Source organism: Petromyzon marinus, chromosome 54 (assembly GCF_048934315.1).
Source record: "Petromyzon marinus isolate PM22_M1 ecotype Great Lakes invasive population chromosome 54, UKy_Petmar_22M1.pri1.0, whole genome shotgun sequence".
Classification (NCBI taxonomy): Eukaryota; Metazoa; Chordata; class Hyperoartia; order Petromyzontiformes; family Petromyzontidae; genus Petromyzon; species Petromyzon marinus.
The window spans coordinates 5,205,739-5,222,847 of record NC_133720.1 but is presented as its reverse complement, the minus strand read 5'-3'; the positions used below and the strand labels follow the sequence as shown (position 1 = coordinate 5,222,847).

Here is a 17,109-nt window from a genome sequence, read left to right as displayed (position 1 = left end):
ATTAGTGGGTGGGTGCTCTGCAATTCACCAACTCTCAGAGGCATAGCAAACCGCATGGCTAATTTGCTTCGAACTACAATATCTTAACAGCTGGCCTGGGTGAACGAGGAAGTGGGTGGGTGGGTAAGCGAATCAGTGAGTGGGTGAGTGAGTGAGTGGATGGGTGGGCGAGCGAGTGGGTGGGTGCATCTGCAATTCACCAACTCTCAAAGGCATAGCAACTCGCTTAGAACGAAACGTCTCTTGACAGTGGCCTTTCGCTTGTGGGGTGGGGGGGGGGGGGTGTGGCGTGAAGCGGCTACCTGGGTGAGCCGGGTGGGGTAGCTGGGCCGCCGGGGAGGATGGAGGCTGCGGGCCAGGGGCTGTGACAGAAACACAACTCTTTAGGGAGACATCTCACGACCCAAACTGCAACAACAACAACAACGTCACCATGGCGCTTGTGCCAGGCTATGCGCATTTTAAGACGACATGAAGGAGGTCACGGGACAGACCCGGGTGCAGTGGGTTGACTGACACACACACACACACGTCATCCACTCTACAACACAAAGACAAAGATCCCCCGTATAGCATTCAACAGACTATTTGGGTCAAGTGCTGTGAAAGCAGCACCTATGAAGGCCGGCACGGCACACGTGCGGGTGGGTGGCCAGCACCACGCCCGACCGCCTTTGTCTCCCCAGTGACGACGTCTACACGCCGCGCCGGGTAATCATTTGAGGCTGAGTCGACCTAGGGGCGACCCAGGGGACGGTTCAGATAATCGTCACCGGTATTGGTGGTCGTGAGCGGGAATGGAACCCGTGTGGCCGGGTTCATAGCTCGCTAACCAATGTGTCCACCCCCCCTCGCCCCCCACAACGCACACACACCCAACATGTAACCGACATATAAACAACATGTAAACCACGTATGTGATTAAAAGTAGCGCTGCAAGACAGTTCTGCGGTGGGAAACGCCGGGCGGAGGTGAGGAAAGGTGGTGAGAGTTGCTCCCGACGTTCCGGACAGGGACCAAACACACTGCTTAGTCATTTACATACAGTATCTGTCTTTCGTCAGCTGGGCTGAGACCCTGCGAATGCATGGCAGGAGCGAAACGCCCTTTTTTTCTTAACATCACCTCGATTGAAAACTTATCACTTCAGAGCTGCTTTTTGTGCGCGCGTTTAGTGTTGTTGTCACACGCCCCGCACCTCCGATAAGCACGGTTGGCTCCGTACGGCGCGAAAGAAGTTCAACGTGCGTGCGTGCGCAGAAGATGGAGCTTGTGATTTATCGGCCGTGTCAGTGGGATGGGCTCAGTCATGCGAGCTCCTGACGAAGGGCAGATATGAAGCCTGTATTTGACCCCTGTGTTTGATGCCTGTGTTTGACCCCTGTGTTTGACCCCTGTGATTGACCCCTGTGTTGACCCCTGTGTTTGACCCCTGTGCGAAACGTGTGGCCGAAACCTTTGCCACTTTTCGTCTGCCGCGTCTAAAACCACGTGCTTTCTAATAAGCACGTGTGTTTTTGGCGGTCTAGGAGAAAGCAGGAGGAGGTGTAGGAGGGAGTGTAGGAGGAGGAGGTGTAGGAGGAGGCGGTGTAGAAGGAGGTGTGGGAGGAGGCGGTGCAGGAGGAGGTGTAGGAGGAGGAGGTGTAGGAGGTGTAGAAGGAGGATGTGTAGGAGGAGGAGGTGTAGGAGGAGAAGGTGTAGGAGGAGGTGTAGGAGGAGGAGGAGGTGTAGAAGGAGGAGGTGTAGAAGGAGGAGGTGTAAAAGGAGGAGGTGTAGAAGGAGGAGGTGTAGGAGGAGGAGGTGTAGGGGGTGTAGCAGGAGGATGTGTAGGAGGAGGTGTAGGAGGAGGAGGAGGTGTAGGAGGAGGTGTAGAAGGAAGAGGTGTAGAAGGAGGAGGTGTAGGAGGAGGAGGTGTAGGAGGAGGAGGTGTAGGAGGAGGAGGTGTAGGAGGAGGTGTAGAAGGAGGTGTAGAAGGAGGATGTGTAGGAGGAGGAGGTGTAGGAGGAGGTGTAGGAGGAGGAGGTGTAGGAGGAGGTGTAGGAGGAGGAGGTGTAGGAGGAGGAGGCGTAGAAGGAGGAGGCGGCGTGCAGGACACAGATCTCACCCTTGCGTTCCTGCGTGTCTTTGGGATCGGACCCTGCAACACAAACACAGCGGGCGACAGCGGTCGGCTTCGAACGCGGCCTCATCCCGAGCCGCCTGCCTCGCTGGAACCGATCTCGCAGGCGGCGGCGGCGGCATCCCTCGTCCACTCGCAAAGCGGCGAGCGACCGAGTTGAGCTGCGCGACCAAAACGTCGCGCAGCTCAACTCGCGATTCGGCCCATGACGACGATGCTACTACTGATGATGATGCTGATGCTGCTGCTGATGATGATGCTGATGATGAAATTGGCAGCAGTGCAGGTGCACGGCTGCTGACTCAGCAGCAGCACCGCCGGGCTGGCTACAGATATCGCTTGACCTGTCTCTCTGTTTAACAATATTACAGATGTCGCTTTATCTCTCTCTCTGTTTAACAATATTACAGATGTCGCTTGACCTGACTCTCTGTTTAACATATTACAGATGTCGCTAGATCTCTCTCTCTCTCTCTGTTTAACAATATTACAGATATTGCTTTACCCCTCTCTCTGTTTAACAATATTACAGATATCGCTTGACCTGACTCTCTGTTTAACATATTACAGATATCGCTTGATCTCTCTCTCTCTGTTTAACAATATTACAGATATCGCTTTACCCCTCTCTCTGTTTAACAATATTACAGATATCGCTTGACCTGTATCTCTGTTTAACAACATTACAGATGTCGATTTATCTCTCTCTGTTTAACAATATTACAGATGTCGCTTTATCTCTCTCTTTCACTGTCACATGAACGTACCAACGAAGCTTATCTCTGTCGGGTTGCACGTCTGCAAACCGAGTGCCTGGATCATGAGGTCCTGGAACTTCAACTCCAGACGTGCCTACGCACACACACGTGGGAGAATACGAGCACGAACCGTAAACGCCACGGTGGCTAGGAGATGTTAACCACCTCGCCTGGTATGCAGGAGGTCGTGGGTTGGATCCAGACCCTGACGCCTGCTGTATATTTGGAGTTTGCGTGTCTCTCTCATCATCATCACGGTGGCTAGGAGATGTTAACTACCTCGCCTGGTTTGCAGGACGTCGTGGGTTGGATCCAGACCCTGACGCCTGCTGTGTATTTGGAGTTTGCATGTCTCTCATCATCATCACTATGGCTAGGAGATGTTAACTACCTCGCCTGGTATGCAGGAGGTCGTGGGTTGGATCCAGACCCTGACGCCTGCTGCTGTATATTTGGAGTTTGCATGCTCTCCCTGTGGTCGCGTGGATTTTTCTCCAGGGCCTCCGGTTTTTCCCTCCGCATTGAGAATCGACGTCACGCGTTTAAGAATATTTGGCTGCCATAAATGTCCACGTGATGAGCCATTTTCGTTGAGCTATCATTTGTGGCAAGGTCGCTTTCTTAAAAAGAGCTACATAGCTCAATGGGCCTTCCCTGATAAGATAAAAAAAAATTGTTTAGTAGTTTATACTTTAAACAACTATCTCGACCTCCGCACATCGAGCCAGGAACACATCACGCATTGAAACTGTTTCTCCTTTCCTGGGAAGACCTCAAGTTCCAGCAATTCTCCGTTTAACGGGCCATTAGTCGGTGCGTTCCTGAAGAGTGGGCGCGTTAAGCGAAAAACGCGTTTATCGAAAATGTCCCCGTAAACAGTGTGCTAACGATAAAGTTTGGCGAGGTACGATGCATATGTGTATGTATGCTGAACTTCTTTCGCACCATACGTAGCCCACAGTGCTCATCGGAGTGTGCGTGGGAAGGAGAAAACTAAACACAAAAAACAGTTGTAAATAAATAGTGATATATATGGAGATGTATATATTACTGAAGTCCCACCTCGGTGGTTTGGGGCTCCAGGGCAGTGATACTGCCTCCATATCCAGCAGAGCCAGCCAGACTCACGAGGGGTGTGGCATCACCGGACTTACCCAACTACACACACGCACAAAGACAAAGATCGCCCGTGCAGCCTTTAACAGACTGTTGGGGCCAAGTTCTGTTAGCGAGCAGCAGCACCTATGAAGGCCGGCACGGCACACAAAAGGGGCGGGTGGCCAGCGCCGCGCCCGACAGCCTTTCCTCTACCTAGTAACGATGTTTACACATCGCACCGGGTACTCATTTGAGGGCTGAGTCGACCTAGGGGAGGCCCAGGACCTGTCCACATGATCGTTACTGGTATTGGCCGTGTGCGGGAATCGAACCCGGGTCGCCACACTACTGTTCCCCAACAAGGGGGGCTTCTGTGGCGAGATGTTAACTACCTCGCCTGGTATACAGGAAGCCGTGGGTTCGATCGCAACCCTGACGCCTGCTGCTGCATATTTGGAGTTTGCGTGTCTCTCTCTCATCATCATCATCACGGTGGCTAGGAGATGTTAACTACCTCGCCTGGTATACAGGAGGTCGTGGGTTCGATCTCGACCCTGACGCTTGCTGCTGCATATTTGGAGTTTGCGTGTCTCTCTCATCATCATCACGGTGGCTAGGAGATGTTAACTACCTCGCCTGGTATACAGGAGGCCGTCGGTTCAATCCCCGCCCCTGACGCCTGCTGCTGTATATTTGGAGTTTGCGTGTCTCTCTCTCATCATCATCACGGTGGCTAGGAGATGTTAACTACCTCGCCTGGTATACAGGAGGCCGTCGGTTCGATCCCAACCCTGATGCCTGCTGCTGCTGCTGTATATTTGGAGTTTGTCTCTCCCCGTGGTCGTGTGGATTTAGCTCCGGGTCCTCCGGTTTTTCCCCTCACATTGAGAATCGTGCGTTTAGGGTATTTTGCTGCTACAAGTGTCCACGTGACCAAGCCACTTCGTCGAGCAATCATTCGTGGTAGACAGGTCGCTACCACAGCTCACTGGGGCTTTACCTGTTTAAAAAAAATAACCAAAAATGGTTTAATAGTTGGACACACACGCATGCGGATCATCAGTCTCTCTGAGTACCGCATCACAATGTACTTATTCGCATTAACACACATTACAACTAATTACTAATCTACAACTCATTACTAACCATAACCATTGACTGATTACCAATCGATTATATAATTACAATACCCCCCCTCCGCCTCAAATCACTGCACTTGAAATGAGTTAAATGATGACGTCACCCTGCTGCTGCTCTATTTAAGACCGGGAGCAAGTGGAGAGGGCTTCACCATTCTGGCGAATTGCCCGATGATGATGCTGGGAGATGTAATTACCAGCGAAACGTCGTACTACTCAAAAACTGTAAATGTTGTGGATTCACTCTTCAACACACCGGTGTGGGCTAAAGTAGTGAACTAATTGTACTTTGTCAACGTGACACTTTTTTTGCTGATTGTCCGTGTCGGGTGGTGGAGGGTTACGACACATTTATAAACAACGCGATCTAACCCAAAAAACCTTTATCGTGAACAATATGGGTCGCGAAAGCCTCCCACGAGTTAAACTGACAATGTACTTAGTCCAGCTAGCTTCACTCAGAGCAGTGCTGGGGTGGGGGGGGGCCTTTAGACAATTCATGGGTGGAAGGAAAGGGGAGGGGGTCGCGATGGGTGGCGAGTCTGCTACTCTTTGGTTCTATTCGGTAAAGTCACGTAGGTAAAAACAAAATAACAAAAAATCACGACGTTTCGGCCACAACACAAGTGGCCTTCATCAGGTGAAGGGACTGGACTTCACCTGATGAAGGCCAAAAAATCACGACGTTTCGGCCACAACACAAGTGTCCTTCATCAGGTGAAGGGACTGGACTTCACCTGATGAAGGCCACTTGTGTTTGTGACCGAAACGTCGTGATTTTTTGTTATTTTATTTTTACCTACGTGACTTTACCGAATAGAACCAAAGAGTATGGATCCTTGCAGTCACGAAAGCTTCAAATCTAGAATTGAGTCTGCTACTGACACACTCTGCGTGTGTGTGTGTGGGTGTGTGCCTGCGTGTGGTACCTTGAGAGTCCAGGGCATGCGAGCGACGTAGGTGAAGGAGAGACACTGGGTGAGCTTGGGGTCGGGGCTCAGGGTGATCGCGGCGGTGCGCTGCTGAGGAGCGGTCAGCTTGAGCACCTTGTGTTCTGCACCCCCCAGGAGTAGACGCGGCCACGCGTCACGTGGACTCGTGTCCACTGCCAGTTCATGGTTCTCTCTGTGTGTGTGTGTGTGTGTCTATGGGTCTCTATTCGAGTCTATGGGTCTCTATGCGAGTCGATCAGTCTATGTAATCCTCTATGCGAGTCTATGGGTCTCTATGCGAGTCTATGGGTCTCGTTGGGTGTATGTGTGAGTCGCTGGGTCTCTGTGGGTCTCTGTGTGAGTCTATGGGTCTCTGTGTGAGTCTATGGGTCTCTGTGTGGGTCTATGGGTCTCTATGGGTCTTCGGGTGAGTCTATGGGTCTCTGTGTGAGTCTATGGGTCTCTATGGGTCTCTGTGTGAGTCTATGGGTCTCTGTGTGGGTCTATGGGTCTCTATGGGTCTTCGGGTGAGTCTATGGGTCTCTGTGTGAGTCTATGGGTCTCTATGGGTCTCCGTGTGAGTCTATGGGTCTCTGTGTGAGTCTGTGGGTCTCTATGGGTCTCCGTGTGAGTCTCTGGGTCTCTGTGGGTCTCTGTGTGAGTCTATGGGTCTCTGTGTGGGTCTATGGGTCTCTATGGGTCTTCGGGTGAGTCTATGGGTCTCTGTGTGAGTCTATGGGTCTCTATGGGTCTCCGTGTGAGTCTATGGGTCTCTATGGGTCTCCGTGTGAGTCTAATGGTCTCTGTGTGAGTCTATGGGTCTCTATGGGTCTCTGTGTGAGTCTATGGGTCTTCCGTGTGAGTCTATGGGTCTCTGTGTGAGTCTATGGGTCTCTATGGATCTCCGTGTGAGTCTAATGGTCTCTGTGTGAGTCTTTGGGTCTCTATGGGTCTCCGTGTGAGTCTATGGGTCTCCGTGTGAGTCTATGGGTCTCTGTGTGAGTCTATGGGTCTCTATGGGTCTCCGTGTGAGTCTATGGGTCTCTATGGGTCTCCGTGTGAGTCTAATGGTCTCTGTGGGAGTCTATGGGTCTCTATGGGTCTGTGTGAGTCTATGGGTCTCTATGGGTCTCCGTCTGAGTCTATGGCTCTCCGTGTGAGTCTATGGGTCTCCGTGTGAGTCTATGGGTCTCTGTGTGAGTCTATGGATCTCTATGGGTCTCCGTCTGAGTCTATGGGTCTCTGTGTGAGTCTATCGGTCTCTATGGGTCTCCGTGTGAGTCTATGGGTCTCTGTGTGAGTCTGTGGGTCTCTATGGGTCTCCGTCTTGAGTCTATGGCTCTCTGTGCGAACTTGTGTCCGCTGCGGGCGATCGCCTCGAAAGCGAGCAGCTGGAATCAGAGCCCGGGCGTGGATCCCGTAGGCCGCTAGTCGATTAATAATCACGCGAAGAAGAGAAGAATCGGCACCTTCGTTGACCAAGACTGCTGTGTCCCTGGTGTGTCCGATGCACAGTCCCCACATGCACTTCTTCTCCGTCAGCTCGCCTGGACGCACAAACGCAGCGACAACGGCCGCCGACGTTCACCACCGAGTGACGGGCGACGCCGCGGCGCTCGCGCCAGGCTAGGTGCACGCTGAAGCCATCGGGTGCGAGGTTAGAAGGCGCTTGCGTCCAGCGGGAGGTCACGTGGGTCAACTGACTGAGATGAGCCGCTGTGAGCGTCGCTCCTCCGCCGTAGCTGGAGGGCGACTGCCTCTAAATGCCCAGTCTGCCTGTGGGTCGTTACCTTTCGGTATATTTAATTTTCTTTATGCAAGCCGCCCGCTTTTGCTGAGCACGTAACATTTGGTGAATTCCGGCGTGAAAATAATTAATTTTCTACTTTTGAGTGCAAATTAAAGTGTGCGCATTGAAACACTTGTTGTTGACCAAATTTGTTTTTCATGTTAATCTTGACAATTTTCATTTGTATACGTCCATATTAATTTTTAACATCTCTATCCAGACAATAACAAGAGTTAATTTTATTGTCTGGATAATTCCAATGTAGATTTGAAAAAATGTAGGTCAAAATTAAGATCAAAATTAAGGTCAAAATTTTGGTCAAAAACACCAAGAGGGCCCGGGATCGTCGGGACACTGGACCCGGGTTATTTAAATGAAATCTTGAATCGTCACGCTGTAGGCGACAACCGCGAATCCGCGTGTGCAACATTTCAGCTCGTTAGTGGCTTCGTAGATCTGAAGGTATATTGTACAACAAGCGGACAACAGGGCGAGTTAAATCAAAAGTGTGTAATAACATATTCTTGGTTATTTCTTGATTGTGTAATAACAATTAAAACAACCCCCAAACCGCCCACCACCACACCTGTGACCTTGACCCCACCACACCTGTGACCTTGACCCCCCCACACCTGTGACCTTGTCCCCACCGCATCTGTGACCTTGACCCCACCATATCTGTGACCTTGACCCCACCACACCTGTGACCTTGTCCCCACCACACCTGTGACCTTGACCCCACCACACCTGTGACCTTTTCCCCACCGCACCTGTGACCTTGACCCCACCACATCTGTGACCTTGACCCCCACCACACCTGTGACCTTGTCCCCACCGCACCTGTGACCTTGACCCCACCACAACTGTGACCTTGTCCCCACCACACCTGTGACCTTGACCCCACCGCACCTGTGACCTTGCCCCCACCTCACCTGTGACCTTGACCCCACCACACATGTGACCTTGACCCCACCGCACCTGTGACCTTGACCCCACCGCACCTGTGACCTTGACCCCGCCACACCTGTGACCTTTTCCCCACCGAACCTGTGACCTTGTCCCCACCACACCTGTGACCTTGACCCCACCACACCTGCGACCTTGACCCACCACACCTGTGACCTTGACCCCGCCACACCTGTGACCTTGACCCCGCAACACCTGTGACCTTTTCCCCACCGCACCTGTGACATTGACCCCACCACACCTGTGACCTTGACCCCCACCGCACCTGTGACCTTGACCCCCACCGCACCTGTGACCTTGTTGCACTTGATTCTGTCCGCGGGCCACTCTCCGTGTACGCAGAGCACGTGCGTCTCCTGCGGTGGGTGGTAGCCCGGCTCGCACGTGATGTTGACGTGCACGTTGCCCAGGCCGTGGCCCACGCCCACCGAGCCGTGGGTGATGCGGTGGGTGGACGAACAGCAGTAGGGAGCGGGCACCATAATGCCCTGCTCACACCTTCGCAGCAACAACAACAACAACCATGGGAGGGGGGAGACGGGGGGGGGAGTTACGTGAACGCACCTCGAAGCGCTTCCTGCAGTGTTTGTGTTGTGGTGTTCTGTGTGTTTGTGTTCTCTGTGTGTGTGTTTGTGTTCTCTGTGTGTGTGTGTTCTCTGTGTGTGTGTGTTCTCTGTGTGTGTGTGTTCTCTGTGTGTGTGTGTTCTCTGTGTGTTTGTGTTCTCTGTGTGTGTGTGTGTTCTCTGTGTTTGTTTGTGTTCTCTGTGTTTGTGTGTTCTCTGTGTGTTTGTGTTATCTGTGTGTGTTTGTGTTCTCTGTGTGTGTTTGTGTTCTGTGTGTGTGTTCTGTGTGTGTGTGTTTGTGTTCTCTGTGTGTGTGTGTTTGTGTTCTCTGTGTGTGTGTGTTCTCTGTGTGTTTGTGTTCTCTGTGTGTGTGTGTTCTCCGTGTGTATGTGTTCTCTGTGTGTTTGTGTTCTCTGTGTGTGTGTTTGTGTTCTCTGTGTGTGTGTTTGTGTTCTCTGTGTGTGTTTGTGTTCTCTGTGTGTGTGTGTTTGTGTTCTCTGTGTGTGTGTTCTCTGTGTGTGTGTGTGTTCTGTGTGTGTTCTGTATGTGTTTGTGTTCTCTGTCTGTGTGTTTGTGTTCTCTGTGTGGGCTGTGTTCTGTGTGTGTTCTGTGTGTGTTTGTGTTCTCTGTCTGTGTGTTTTGTGTTCTCTGTGTGTGTGCTGTGTTCTGTTCTGTGTGTTCTGTGTGTGTTCTCCGTGTGTGTGTGTGTTCTGTGTGTGTGTCTGTGTGTGTGTGTTCTCCGTGTGTGTGTCTGGGTGTGTGTGTCTGTGTGTGTGTCTGGGTGTGTGTGTTCTGTGTGTGTGTCTGTGTGTGTGTGTTCTCCGTGTGTGTCTGGGTGTGTGTGTGTCTGTGTGTGTGTCTGGGTGTGTGTGTTCTGTGTGTGTGTGTGTTCTCCGTGTGTGTGTCTGGGTGTGTGTGTGTGTCTGTGTGTGTGTCTGGGTGTGTGTGTTCTGTGTGTGTTCTGGGTGTGTGTCTGGGTGTGTGTGTGTCTGTGTGTGTGTCTGGGTGTGTGTGTTCTGTGTGTGTGTGTGTGTGTCTGGGTGTGTGTGTTCTGTGTGTGTGTCTGTGTGTGTGTTATCCGTGTGTGTGTCTGGGTGTGTGTCTGTGTGTGTGTCTGGGTGTGTGTGTTCTGTGTGTGTTCTGGGTGTGTGTCTGGGTGTGTGTGTGTCTGTGTGTGTGTCTGGGTGTGTGTGTTCTGTGTGTGTGTGTGTGTCTGGGTGTGTGTGTTCTGTGTGTGTTCTGGGTGTGTGTTCTCCGTGTGTGTATGCTCTGTGTGTGTGTCTGGGTGTGTGTGTTCTGTGTGTGTCTGTGTGTGTGTGTGTGTGTTCTGTGTGTGTGTCTGTGTGTGTGTTCTCCGTGTGTGTGTGTTCTGTGTCTGTGTTCTGTGTGTGTGTGTGTTCTGTGTGTGTGTCTGGGTGTGTGTGTGTGTGTTCTGTGTGTGTGTGTCTGTGTGTGTGTTCTCCGTGTGTGTGTCTGTGTGTGTGTGTCTGTGTGTGTGTCTGGGTGTGTGTGTCTGTGTGTGTGTGTCTGTGTGTGTGTTCTCCGTGTGTGTGTGTCTGTGTGTGTTCTGTGTGTGTTCTGTGTGTGTGTGTCTGTGTGTGTGTTCTCCGTGTGTGTTCTCTGTGTGTGTGTCTGTGTGTGTGTGTTCTCCGTGTGTGTGTGTCTGTGTGTGTGTTCTCCGTGTGTGTTCTGTGTGTGTGTTCTGTGTGTGTGTTCTCCGTGTGTGTTCTGTGTGTGTGTTCTGTGTGTGTGTTCTGTGTGTGTGTTCTCCGTGTGTGTTCTGTGTGTGTGTTCTCCGTGTGTGTTCTGTGTGTGTGTTCTGTGTGTGTGTTCTGTGTGTGTGTTCTGTGTGTGTGTTCTGTGTGTGTTCTCCGTGTGTGTTCTGTGTCTGTGTGTTCTGTGTGTGTGTGTTCTGTGTGTGTTCTGTGTCTGTGTGTGTCCGTGTGTGTGTGTTCCGTGTGTGTGTGTTCTGTGTGTGTGTTCTGTGTGTGTGTTCTGTGTGTGTTCTGTGTGTGTGTTCTGTGTGTGTGTGTGTTCTCCGTGTGTGTGTGTCTGGGTGTGTGTTCTCCGTGTGTGTTCTGCGCGTGCACCAGTCCATGCGTGCGCCGGGCCGCGTTCCCCCCAACCCCACCACCGCTCACCGCACGGTGGGAACGAAGGCCGCGTGGTCGCTCTTGCACTTCACCGTGTACGTGTAGCCGTCCTTGCCCTTGTCCAGACTCTTCACGTGCGGGTAGTCGCTGGCGCGCGGGTCGCACTTACCTGCGCTCACACACGCACACGCACGCACGCCACGATGCATCACCACGACCGCTCACGGCACCGCCGACGTTCACCCGCCAACCAACCCCCCCCCCCCCCCCCCCCCATGTGTAGTGACAGCAGAGCCTGCATGCGGTGTGAATGCACTAGTGGCCACGGGAGGTTAATGACGAGGGGGTATCGGTTGTGAGTGCGAAGGGATTGGCGGCTGCGGGAATGTTCGAGAAGGGAGCGTGGTCAGGCGACGGAAGCGGACGGTGGAATCTGCCGGTGGAGCGAGCGTCCAGAATCAGCGAGAAGGTTCGAGAAGGGGGGGGGGCGTGGCCTCGTGTCGGTGTATAAAAGGGAGATGCACGAGGGACTCGGGGCTGTTGAAGTGGGGGGTCTCCGCCTCCTGATGTCAAGTGAACGTGTCTTCAATAAAGTGCCGTCTCGAGAGAAGTGTGTCAAGTCGTCATTACAAATATATATACACACACGGCACACTTTCAGCTTTTTACCTTGCTTATATTTCATCTGCACTCGTTTCATTGTTTACGCACGGCACTTTGGGGACGCTTCAATGCGAAAAGGCGCTTTACAAAATAGAAGTTGATATTATGATGATTCTATATCGCTTTATAAAATAGAGGTTATTATAATTATTATATATGGGATCAAGCCTCTTGTAGGTCACGTGACGTGTGTGGCCACCTCCCACTCCGAACCCCTCCCCTCTGGCCGCCGCCCCCTGTGGAAACGGACTTCGCTTCGTGCAGCACAACGTTGTGAGTGCTGTAAGATTGCGTGCGTTCTGCGGGTGTGACGCAGCACAACGCCGTCAGTGTTGTGAGATTGTGTGCGTTCTGCGGGTGTGACGCAGCACAACGTTGTGAGTGCTGTAAGATTGCGTGCATTCTGCGGGTGTGACGCAGCACAACGTTGTGAGTGCTCCACTCACGCTCCTTGCAAGCGAACGCCTTCGTGTCGAAGGCGCCCGACCGGCACGCGACCTGCTGACCCTTGACCGGCTCGAACCCAGTGGAGCAGGCCAGCTCAGCCGTCAGCGTCTCCCTGTTCACTTTCACCTGAACACAAGGTCAGGGGTTGAGGATGCAACGTGAGTTGCGACGGGACTTGCACCTGTTGTGCCGGATATCCGTGAAAAAGAGCTTTTTCGCTCATCGGATTCCTGCAGTATAAACAAATATTCTGATTCTGATATTTGGAGTTTGCGTGTCTCTCTCCCCTTGGTCGCGCGGATTTTTCTCCTCCGGCCACCCCCCCCCCCTCCCCACATTTAAAATCAACAAGGTCTGCAGACTGCGCCCTTCTGTGCCTGCCTCGATCCCGGCTGCATTCATGGGGTGAGTGGCCACTTCCCGCGTCTGCGCCACGGTTGTGGAATTCCCTACCGTTGGAAATTCGTTCGTCCGATAATGTGGATTGCTTTTAAGTCTCGTCTAAAACCACATCTGCTTAGGTTCGTTTATTCTATTTAGCTTGTCCTTCTCTCTTGGCCTGTCCTTATTCTTATAAGGCGCCTCGAGACATTCGTGGAAGGCGCGTTATAAATAAATATTTTATGATTATTAGTTTAGAAAAAATGCACGGGATGATGATAAGGCACTTCGTTGAGCTATCAATTTGCGATAGCCAGGTTTGCTTCCAACAAAGTAATATTTAAAAAAAACTTTTTTAAAAACACGCTTTTATGAAATGCACCGTACTAGTAATGGCAGAACTCCACGACTCCAGGAAGTGGCACCGAAGCTTGCCACAACGTAAGGGGACCGTGGCCAATTACAGCCAACGTCAGTTGAGCGTGGACAATTAGACCCAAACCGAAACATAACACGTAAAAAAGAATGTTTAAAAATATATACGTTTTTATTTTTAATGATAGACTATAGTATTGTCATCAGTATGACATAAGTATATCAAGTTTGCAGTCGATACCGCATTGGGAAGTGGGTTACAATCGAGTTACAAGATTTGATACGACAACAACAACAACAGCGACAACAGCGAGTTAAAATAAAGCGTGTAAAAAAAAGAGCTCTATATAGCGGCTAAGTTGGCCTTAACCTGCTTTAAAAATATACATATCTTTTTTAAAAAGCATATATATCTTTTAAAAAAAATACATATCTTTTTTAAAATAAATATATATTTTAAAATATATATATTTTTTATATATATTTTTGTAAACGTTTGAGCGAGTGAGCGGGTACCTGTCCGTTGGGCACCGCTACCGCAGGACGGGCGCAGCACACAGGGGTTGGTTCCCACACCCCGGCCTTGCACCTGGGCAGCGCAACACAAAGGTGGCGGCACACGGCGGCGTTGGTGTACGGTGCTATTTCAGGAATATTTTGAAGGGTTTTTTTTTCCTCCTGGATTTTCTCTTTGCACAGTCACGCACGTAGTCACTTCAAGATGTTTTTTTCTTTTGATTTAAAGCTTTCGTGACTGCAGCGATTCATATTCTCAGCTCTTTCGGTAAAGTCACGTTGAAGGGAAACAATAAAATAATAAAATATATATAAAACAATAAAAATTCTCACGACGTTTCGACCATAACACAAACGGTCGTCATCAGGTGTGTCGGTTCGCATAAATGTATTTTTAAACGGCGTATTTATTTATTTATTAAAAACGTTAGCGCCACGCGCAGCGATTTGGCAGTTTATTTAGAAGGACTAGTCCATCTATGTTCTGAAAAGAGGAGGGGGGAGACGAAAAATTAATGTATGCTGTCTGAAAGCCACTATAAGCGTGAACAATCAATTAAGACCTGAAATGGTTTATTAAATCTTTCCAATGATTGCTAAGCCTACTGAATTATAACAATGATCTGCCACGGCAATGTCTCGGACCGCATTCGTGAACACAAAGCAGACCTTAAACACGGTAGGACCAACACCTCGGCCGTGGCAGATCACTGTTATAATTCAGTAGGCTCACATGACATTGACTTTTCCAAGACAGAGGTTCTTTGTAAGCCATCTGGCTACCATGAGAGATTCGTTCATGAGGATATCCACATATACAAGCACAGAGACAATTTCAACCGAGAAGATGGATTCTGGCTTAGCAATCATTGGAAAAATTTGATAAACCATTTCAGGTCTTAATTGATTGTTCACGCTTACAGTGGCTTTTAGACAGCATACACTAATTTTTCGTCTCCCCCCTTCTCTTTCCAGAACATAGCTGGACTAGTCCTTCTAAATAAACTGCCAAATCGCTGCGCGTGGCGCTGACGTTTTTTTATAAATAAATACACCGTTTTAAAATAAATAAATTAATGCGAACCGACACACCTGATGACGACCGTTTGTGTTATGGTCGAAACGTCGTGAGAATTTTTATTGTTTTATATATTTTATTATTTTATTGTTTCCCTGCAACGTGACTTTACCGAAAGAGCTAAGAAGATGTTTTTCTTGTTCGTGTTTTTGTTTTTTTTTGTTCGTTGCGGTTGCACCCGATTCAAGAGCCGAATGGCTCACAGGGCCATATCAAATAAATGGAAATATGAACTATGGCTCACAGGGCTCTATACCTAATAAATGGAACTGTGAACTATGGCTCACAGGGCTCTACCTAATAAATGGAACTGTGAACTATGGCTCACAGGGCTATACACCTAATAAATGGAACTGTGAATTATGGCTCACAGGGCTATACACCTAATAAATGGAACTGTGAACGGCACCCCGCGAACGCGGCGCAGTGAAGTTGTTCAAAGGCGGCCGTCCATAAATGACGTCACGCGATTTTGGACGATTTTTGACCCCCCCCCCCTCAAATATGACGTCACAAAGCTCTGCCCCCCCCTCCCCCCCCCCCAAAAAAAATAAAACATGCTTCAAATCGCTTTAAACTATTGTTGTCATTGTAGGTGCGTATTTAATGTGGCGCCGCACTCTGATGTTGCAGGAGAAAACATTTATTAAAACAAGTATATTTAATTAAGTTAGAACGTGTTGTCTATGTTTATTTAAAGTTGCGCATTTTTATGTGACGTCACATTTCTCAAACCCCACCCCTCCTCCTCTTCGTCACAATTGTCTGACCCCCCAACCCCCCCGCCTAGGTGCGTGACGTCATTTATGGACGGCCCCAAACACAGCCCACCGCCGTGACCGGCGCGGTGTGTTCGCATAGCGAGTGCTCTGTGACGATGTCGGTGCGTGGGGCACGATCGGGGGCAAAATAAAGTTTGATCGATTGATTGACTGGCGTCTCGTTGTGGGGAAAATTTTATTCCTAAAATAAATAACGCTCGCACTGTGTCCACCCCGCCCCCCCCTGCTTAGCACGCCTGTTTCTTTCCATTAAATGCTTTTTGTATTTTTACACATCCCATCAGATGCGCTTCTGCGGCCGTCTGGAACGCTCTTTCCTTCCGATATTAGGAAGTCACTGGAGCTAGGCACTTTGAAATCTAGATTAAAAACTCATTTATTTCAAAATGCTTTTTGTGTGTGTGTTTTTTTTGTTCTCCTTCCCCCCGCACCTCCGATAAGCACGGTTGGCTATGTATAGCGCGAAAGAAGTTCAACATACAAGGCCTTCCTTCTGGGAGTGATTATTTTTTTTTTCCGGCAGCATCGGTTTAATGCAAGCAAAACTGTGGACCGCTTTTGACGCTCACGTGTCTCATCGTGACCGTCATGCACGTACCTACGTTGAACTTCTTTCGCACCGTACGTAGCCAACCGTGCTTGGCTGCATATAATAATGCAACTTATAACGCGCGCGAATTTTTCGGACCTAACAGCCGCAACTCAGAGGCGCGGAGCCGAGCCCAGAGTCACTCAAAAGCGTGGTTGTAGAGGCGAGTCTTTAAGTGTCTCTTGAAGGAAACGATTGAGGTGATGCTGCGAATGTGCAGAGGGGATTGCGTTCCAGACTGTTGGGGGCAGCCACCGAGAAGCGGCGCATCGACCTGACCCTCCCGGATCTTGGTATCGAGAGGAGGTCGTAAATCACACTGCGAAGATATCTGCCGTGTGCTGTGCTGCAAAGTCGTCAATAATGAAGAGAGGTACGGGGGGGGGGGAGGGGGGGGGGGGCAGGCAGATGTGAAGACGTGGTGGCAGAAGCAGGCGATCTTGTGTGTAACCGCGCTGGCAATGTGTGGGGGGTGGTCAAAGTTACACACTTGGCTGCATGTTTGTGTGTGTGTGTTTGTTCGTTTCCCCCTACCTCCTCGCGGTGCCGGATGGGCAACTCTGTCGTGGACAGTGCTGTGGGGGGAGATCCAACTTTGATTGGCTCCTCCCCTCATGGCATATGTGTCCACCACAGGGGCTAAACGGGGGCTCTGGACGGGTGCGAGGGGCTGGTAATCCCTCCACCTTCAATTAATTACCACGAAACCACGAGTTAAACTGAAATATGTAACTAATAAGCTTGTGCCGGAGGCCCGGGGGGCCAGGCGTCTATGACGTCTCCTGGCCAGACCCCAATTGGCGGAGCCAGGAGATTGAATA

The 17,109-nt window shown here is 50.4% G+C and overlaps 1 protein-coding gene across 1 annotated transcript in view; it reads right to left on the bottom strand.

Moving 5' to 3' along the window:
- The window catches only part of LOC116954161 (uncharacterized), a 32,193-nt gene that overhangs the window by 6,046 nt on the left and 9,038 nt on the right, over window positions 1-17,109 (bottom strand). The window contains exons 5-14 of the mRNA XM_032974638.2: window positions 13,840-13,912; window positions 12,567-12,693; window positions 11,506-11,626; window positions 9,091-9,299; window positions 7,516-7,593; window positions 6,044-6,168; window positions 3,940-4,035; window positions 2,887-2,971; window positions 2,105-2,137; window positions 303-362 (exon numbers count right to left, since the gene is read on the bottom strand). Coding sequence (XP_032830529.2) covers window positions 303-362; window positions 2,105-2,137; window positions 2,887-2,971; window positions 3,940-4,035; window positions 6,044-6,168; window positions 7,516-7,593; window positions 9,091-9,299; window positions 11,506-11,626; window positions 12,567-12,693; window positions 13,840-13,912 — 1,007 coding nt within the window. The remainder of the gene's footprint in view (window positions 1-302; window positions 363-2,104; window positions 2,138-2,886; window positions 2,972-3,939; window positions 4,036-6,043; window positions 6,169-7,515; window positions 7,594-9,090; window positions 9,300-11,505; window positions 11,627-12,566; window positions 12,694-13,839; window positions 13,913-17,109) is intronic.